This window comes from Monodon monoceros, unplaced genomic scaffold, assembly GCF_005190385.1.
Source record: "Monodon monoceros isolate NGI ecotype Baffin Bay Population unplaced genomic scaffold, NGI_Narwhal_1 Super_Scaffold_18, whole genome shotgun sequence".
Taxonomy (NCBI): domain Eukaryota; kingdom Metazoa; phylum Chordata; class Mammalia; order Artiodactyla; family Monodontidae; genus Monodon; species Monodon monoceros.
The window spans coordinates 53,038,260-53,045,370 of NW_021703774.1; the positions used below are offsets into that span (position 1 = coordinate 53,038,260).

Sequence of the window (7,111 nt, forward strand, 5' to 3'; positions counted from 1 at the left end):
CACACACACACACACACACACACACACACACACACACACATGCACACACATGCACAATAATACACATACTTCAACCACATACATAAGACTAAATCTGTACTGACAAAACCTTAGTGCTAACTACTGCAGCAATCTCTGTTTTTCTCCCCTGAACCATTTTTGCCCTTACCATATTTATTTCCCTACGTTGCAAATGATCTTTTAAAAATGTAAGTCTCACTTGATCACTCGTCTTTGCATCTCCAGCCGTCAGAGTCTTTACCATAGGTGTCAAGGTTCTGAGGGCTCCTGCCCTTCCTTCTTCTTCAACTTCACCTCAAACCACGTTTTCCTCCTACTTGATGTTCAGTCCAGAGGTTTCAGACTTTTATGATTCAAAAATCTTATGGGAGATAACCTTACACCTCAAGGAACTAGAAAAAGAAGAACAGGTAAGCCCAAAGTTAGCAGAAACAAAGATCAGAGCAGAAATTAATGAAAATAGAAACCGGAAAAACTAAAGATCTGTGAAACTAAGAGCTGGGTTTTTGAAAAGATGAAATTGATGAGCCTTTAGCTTGGCTAACCTAGTAAAGAAGAGAGAAGACTCCAGTAAAATCAGCAATGAAAGAGGAAACATTACAACTGATACCAAATAAATACAGAGAATCATAAGAGACTGATAAGAGCAATTGTATGCCAACAAATTGGCTAGCCTAGAAGAAATGGATAAATTCCTAGAAACATATAACCTATCAAGACTGAATCATGAAGAACTAGAAAATCTGCAGTGACCAATAATGAGTAAGGAGATTGAATCAGTAATCAGAAACCTACTAAGAAAAGCCCAGGACTGTGTGCCTTCATGAGTGAATTCTACCAAACATTTAAAGGGGAATTAGTGCCAATCCTTCTTAAACTCTTCCAAAAAATTGAAGAAGAGGGAAGCATTCCCAAAGTCATTTTATGAGCCCAGCATTGCCCTGATACCAAAGCCAGATCAGGACACTACAAGAAGAAAACTACAGGTCAGTATCCCTGATGAATAGAGATGTAAAAATTCTCAACAAAATACTAGGAAACCAAATTCAACAGTTTTTCCTCTAAGATCAGGAACAAGACAAGGATGTCTACTCTTGCCACTTCTGTTCAACAGAGTACTAGAAAGCCTAGCCAGAGCTATCAGGCAAGAAACAGAGATAGAAGGCATCTAATCAGGAAGGAAGAAGTAAAACTCTCTCTATTTGCAGACAACATGATATTATATATAGAAAACCCTAAAGACTCCACCAAGAAACTGTTAGAACTAATCCATAAATTGAGTAAAGTCGCAGGTTACCAAATCAACCTACAAAATTTAGTTGTGTTTCTATACACTGACAAACTATCTGAAAAAGAAATAAAACAATCCCATTTACAATAGCGTCAAAACTAAACCTAGAAATTAAGAAGGTGAAAGATTTGTACACTGAAAACTATATGCACTGATGAAAGAAATTGAAGAAGCAAAAATAGAAAAAATAATCTTAAAATTTGTATGGAACTACAAAAGACCCTCGAATAGTCAAAGCAATCCCGAGAAAGAAAAACAAACCAAAAAAAAAGCTGGAGGTATCACATTTCCTGATTTAAAAGCTATAATATTCAAAATTGTATGGTATTGGCATAAAAACAGACACCCAGAAATAAAGCCACAGGTACATAGTCAACAAATATTTGACAAGGTAGCCAAAAATACTCAGTGGGTATTGGATAGTTTCTCCATAAATGGTGTTGGGGAGACTGGATATTCACATGTGAAAGAATGAAATTGGACCCCTATCTTACCCCACTCACAAAAATTAACTTGAAATGGGTTAAAGACTTAAAGGACAGACCTGAAAGTGTAAAACTGCTAGAAGAAAACCGAGGGTAAAAAAGTTCTTTGCAATTTTCTTTGCAGTGATTCTTTAGGTGTGACACCAAAGGTGCGAGCAACAAAAGCAAAAATAAGCAAGTAGACTACATCACACTAAAAGAAACAACAACATGAAAAGGCACCCTACAAAATGGGAGAAAATATTTGCAAGTCATGTACTTGATAAGGGGTTAATACCCTGAAAATGTAAGGAAGTCATACAACTCAGTAGCCCCCCAAATTTTTTTTGATTAAAAAATGGGCAGAGAACCTGAATAGACATTTTTCTAAAAAAGACATAAAAATGGCCAACAGGTACATGAAAAGATGCTCAACATCACTTATCAGGGAAATGCAAATGAAAACACAAAGAGCTGTCACCTCACACCTGTCAGAATGGCTACTATCCAAAAGACAAGAGATAAGTTTTGGCGAGGATGTGGAAAAGAGAACCCTTGTGCACTGTTGGCGGGAATGTAAATTGGTGCAGCCACTATGGAAAACAGTATGGAGGTTCCTCAAAAAGTTAAAAATAGAACTACCATGTATGATCCAGGAATTCCATTTCTCAGTATAAATCTGAAGGAAATGAAATCACTAGATAGAAATAGAAGTGATATCTGCACCCCTATGTTCACTCCAGCATTATTCACAATAGCCAAGACATGGAAACCACTTGAATGTCCATCAACAGATGAATGTGACACTCAATGTGATTCATACACAGGCACAGAGTACGATACTATTTAGCCATAAAATAGAAGGAAATCCTGCCCTTTGCAATAACGTGGATGTACCTTGAGGGCATTATGCTAAGTGAAGTAAGTCAGAAAAAGACAAATACTGTATGATCTCTCTTATATGTGGAATCTAAAATAACAAATTCATAGAAACAGAGTAGAATAGTGGTTACCAGAGGCTGGGGACTGGGGAAAATGGGGAGATGTTGGCCAAAGGGTACAGACCTCCAGTTTTAAGGTGAATAAGTCCTGGGGTTGAATAAGTACAACATGGTGACTACAGTTAACAATACCGTATTATATACTTGAAAGTTGCTAAAAGAGTAAATCTTAAGTGTTCTCACGCACACAAAAAAGTAATTATGTGGGGTGATGGAGGTGTTAACTAACCTTATTGCGGTAATTATTTTTCACAGTATATACATGCATCAAAATATCACATTGTACACCTTAAACTTATACAGTGTTCTATGTCAATTATATCTCAGGAAAGCTGGGAAAAAGTCGTTTGGGGAGACAACAGAAATGCGTTCATACATTTTCCAAAAGAGAAATGAGAATGTCTGTAGCAGCTCTATTTGTAATAGCTCAAAACTAGAAACTACCCGGATGTCCATCAGCTGTACAATGGATAAATGAATTACGGCATATTCACACAATAAAAGTTAGCACCAATGAGAATGAACAACTTACAACACATGCACCAGTATGAAGACTCTCACAAGCATTTTATTGAGTGAAAGAAGCCAAACAGAAATGAATAAAAAAGAATGGTTTTTATTATACTCCATGGTTACATTTATATAAAATCAAAACAAGAAAAATTCATCTGTGGTGTTAGTAACCAGGTTAGCTCTTAGCCAGGAGGTCAGTGACTGAAAGGAGGCAGAGGGAAGGCTTGGGGTGCGGATAATTTTTCTTAATCTAGTTGCTGGTTACACAGCTATGTTCTGTTTGTGAAAACTTGTTGAGCTTTACACTTATGGTTTGTGGATTCTTGTGTATCTACGTTGTTTCAATTAAATTTTGAAAAATTACATTGTATGTCAAACATTTCTGTCATTTTTCTGATCTGTTTGTTTCTACTCAGAGCTTAAAGTTCACTATGGTGTCCAGGGTTCTTTTGCCAAACTTGGCTACATTAATGAATCTAGCCCTTCGTTCTCTTCCTCTGAGCATTAACTAATCATCTAGAATAAATAAATGCATGTGATCTGTGTAAATAATGTTGTGACTTCCCTTAGGAAGTGGCTGACGAAGAAATTGCTGCCCTTCCCCGGGATAGCTGTCCCGTTAGAATCAGAAATCGGTGTGTTATGACATCCCGTCCACGAGGTGTAAAGCGGCGCTGGAGGCTTAGTCGTATCGTCTTCCGTCACTTAGCCGACCATGGGCAACTGTCTGGGGTGCAGCGAGCAATGTGGTAATAATCAGCTCCAGAACCTACTGAGCTTACAGGAAAACCAGTTCTGGCAAGAAGAGACTTCTCTAATAGACAAAAACCTAGTTTTTATGGGGGTCCAGAATAAAGGTCTTCTCTACCTAATGCTATCTATAGTTAAATTACTTATAAATTTTAAATGAAAAAATTTGGAAGTTTCATTCTGTCAGTGAATTATCTTTTCTCCTGGACTTAATAAATTACTGTTCCCAAGCATAGTGTGAAGAGTAGAGTAATAAAAAATATTTCTGTGGAAATATGTCTGTATAGTTGTCTTTTCCATCATGTTTATTAATCTTTTAGCAACATGTAAGTGTTCCTGTACTTTAAGAGCATTATTTCATACAGCAGTATTATCTTCTTGTTAATTCAACTCATTGACATACATGTCAGTGCTCATCTATGGCAGTTTTTAATCCTGGGATGGCTACCCTGACCTGCACAGCTCACTTTACTTTTAGTTGATTGTTAGACAATACATTGGAAAGTAAAGCTGATGCTCTGGATTATCTAACTAATGCTCAACTTCTTTGTGTGATGGCTGAACAAAAACAGAACCACTAATTGTTTTCTTTTTCCATCTTCAAGAGCCCTTAGAACAAAATATGTCCTTTAAGCCCTGAAAATCTGTCCAAAGAGGATGAGTTTTGCTAGAATGGTATATATTCTCTATATTCATATTTATTTCATCTGTAACAGAAATAAGTAAAGGTAGTAAAGTGTTGTCTCATGCAGTAACTCAATAGTGTCATCAGCCCAGTGATAAAATGTACACAGGGTGGTATGGATGCACCTACCTAACATCAATCTGGAAGGTATTCCTGGAGCTGACACCTGAATTTAAATCAGGAGGCAAGGGATGAGGTTGTTTGCAAAGGGAACAGTGGAAGCAAAGGCGCTAAGGCATCAAACAGTGAAATTGTAGTCACTTCAGTGTATCAGAACTAAGCAGCACACGACAAAGGTCGTAAATACCAGCTGTTGGAGAGTTTTAAGCAAAGGAACGACATGATAGTTTGCTCTACAGACAAATGACAGCTGTGTGGTAGACGGCCATGAGAGGAAAAGACTACAAGCAAGATAAGCAGCTAGGAGGACGTCTTAATTGTTCAGGAAGACTAGGGCCTGATCTAAGGTAGTGGTATTAGCAAAGTAGACGAGGACAAATTTTAAAAGTGTTGTTTAGGAAGGAAAATTGGGCAACACTTAGAAACTGATTATATTTAATTGGTAAAGAACTTTCTGGGTTCCTGGTAAGGGTTACTATATAGATGGTAGAAGGCAACTCCAAAATAATTTGGGGGATAAAAGAATGGGTTTGGGGGAAACAGAAGATACGTACCTGAGTTCAGATTTCAGTTGTACAATGTTTGAGATGCAAGTGTCATCCCGATGGGAAAGTCAAGTCTGGAAATCAGGTGAGGTCATGAGAGGGAATTATGATATACCTTGGATTCGTATTTCCTAAATTTGTATTACAACTTACTAACTGAAATGCTCTAGCTAATATCTCAACTAGTAACCAGTATTAATCAAATCATAGCTAGAACATGAAAGTTGCTGGTTTCTGGCATATCATTGATAACCTACCTTTTCCTTTGTTTGAATCAGTGTCCAAGCATTATCCACATATTTGTTTTGATTGCCATCTCCTACTCCTCCCTTTTTTCTTCATATCATTCATTTGTTGAAGGAGCCAGGTCATTTGTCCTGTAGAACGTCAACATATGGCTGTTTGCTTCTTTATGTGTCCTTTAACTTAGTCCTCTATCCCTATAAAGTGGAAGTTACATCCAGAGGCTTGACTAGATTCAGGTTCAGTATTTTAGGAATGAATTTTCTCAAGTGTGCTGTGTACTCTGTCCCTTCACATCAGAAGGCACATATCTGGTTGTCCAACTTTTAGTGATGATTTATCAGTGGATTCAGGTGGGGTCAGCCTGATCCCTGCATTTGAAGTTCACCATTTATTAACCTGTCACCTAATGATTTTAGCATTTCACTGGTGTATGTTACCCTGACCTCTACTTCAATTAATGGTGATTGTCTAAATTCCATCACTTTTTCTGCATTAGCTGGAATTTTTCTGTAAGGAACTTAACAATTTATCTTCCTGAAATACATTTCTTAAAGACCAGATAAATGCATGATTCTCTATCAGTTTTTAGAGTGAGTTGGTGCTCTAGCAACTTCCAAAGGAAACAAATGACTTTTCACTACAATGAGCTTGTAGATTTCCTGTGTATTTAATGTTTCAGTCTACTCCAGACATTATTTTGATGTTCAAATTAATCCTTCCACTCTTGGGTCCTGTATCTTGTTGACTTGATACACTTTGACTTCATACAGGACTTTTAGATAGTTCCTTGCTTTCTAGCATAAGATAACCCAGGCTTACCTTGTATATTTCCTGCCTCAGACATTTTTTTCAAGGGTCCCTCTTTTCGTAGGTGATGGTAGAGACCACATCTGGATGTTGTAAATAGTGCTACTGTGAACGTTGGGGTGCATGTATCTTTTTGAATTTTTGTCTTTTCTGGATATATGCCCAGGAGTGGGATCATATGGCAACTCTATTTTTAGTTTTTTAAGGAACCTCCATACTGTTGTCCATAGTGGCTGCACCAATTTACATTCCCACCAGCAATATAGGAGGGTTCTCTTTTCTCCACACCCTCTCCAGCATTTATTTGTAGACTTTGATGATGGCCATTCTGACTGGTGTGAGGTGATACCTCATTGTAGTTTTGACTTGCATTTCTCTAATTACTAGCAATGTTGAGCATCTTTTCGTGTGCCTGTTGTTCATCTGTATGTCTTCTTTGGAAAGATGTCTATTCAGGCCTTCTGTCCATTTTTAATTGCGTTGTCTGTTATTTTACTATTGAGTTGTATGAGCTGTTGGTATATTTTGGAAATTAAGCCCTTGTCAGTTGCATCGTTTGTGAATATTTTCTCCTAGTCCGTAGGTTGTCTTTTTGTTTTGTTTATGGTGTCCTTTGCTGTCCAAAAGCATATAAGCTTAACTGGGTCCCATTTGTTTATTTTTGCTTT

The 7,111-nt window shown here is 37.4% G+C and overlaps 1 protein-coding gene across 1 annotated transcript in view; it reads left to right on the top strand.

The window, feature by feature from the left end:
- MRPS14 (mitochondrial ribosomal protein S14) overlaps positions 1–4,307 on the top strand; it is a 19,970-nt gene extending 15,663 nt beyond the window's left edge. The window contains exon 3 of the mRNA XM_029230727.1: positions 3,861–4,307. Coding sequence (XP_029086560.1) covers positions 3,861–4,043 — 183 coding nt within the window. The 3' untranslated portion in view covers positions 4,044–4,307. The remainder of the gene's footprint in view (positions 1–3,860) is intronic.
- The last annotated feature ends 2,804 nt before the right edge of the window (positions 4,308–7,111 follow it).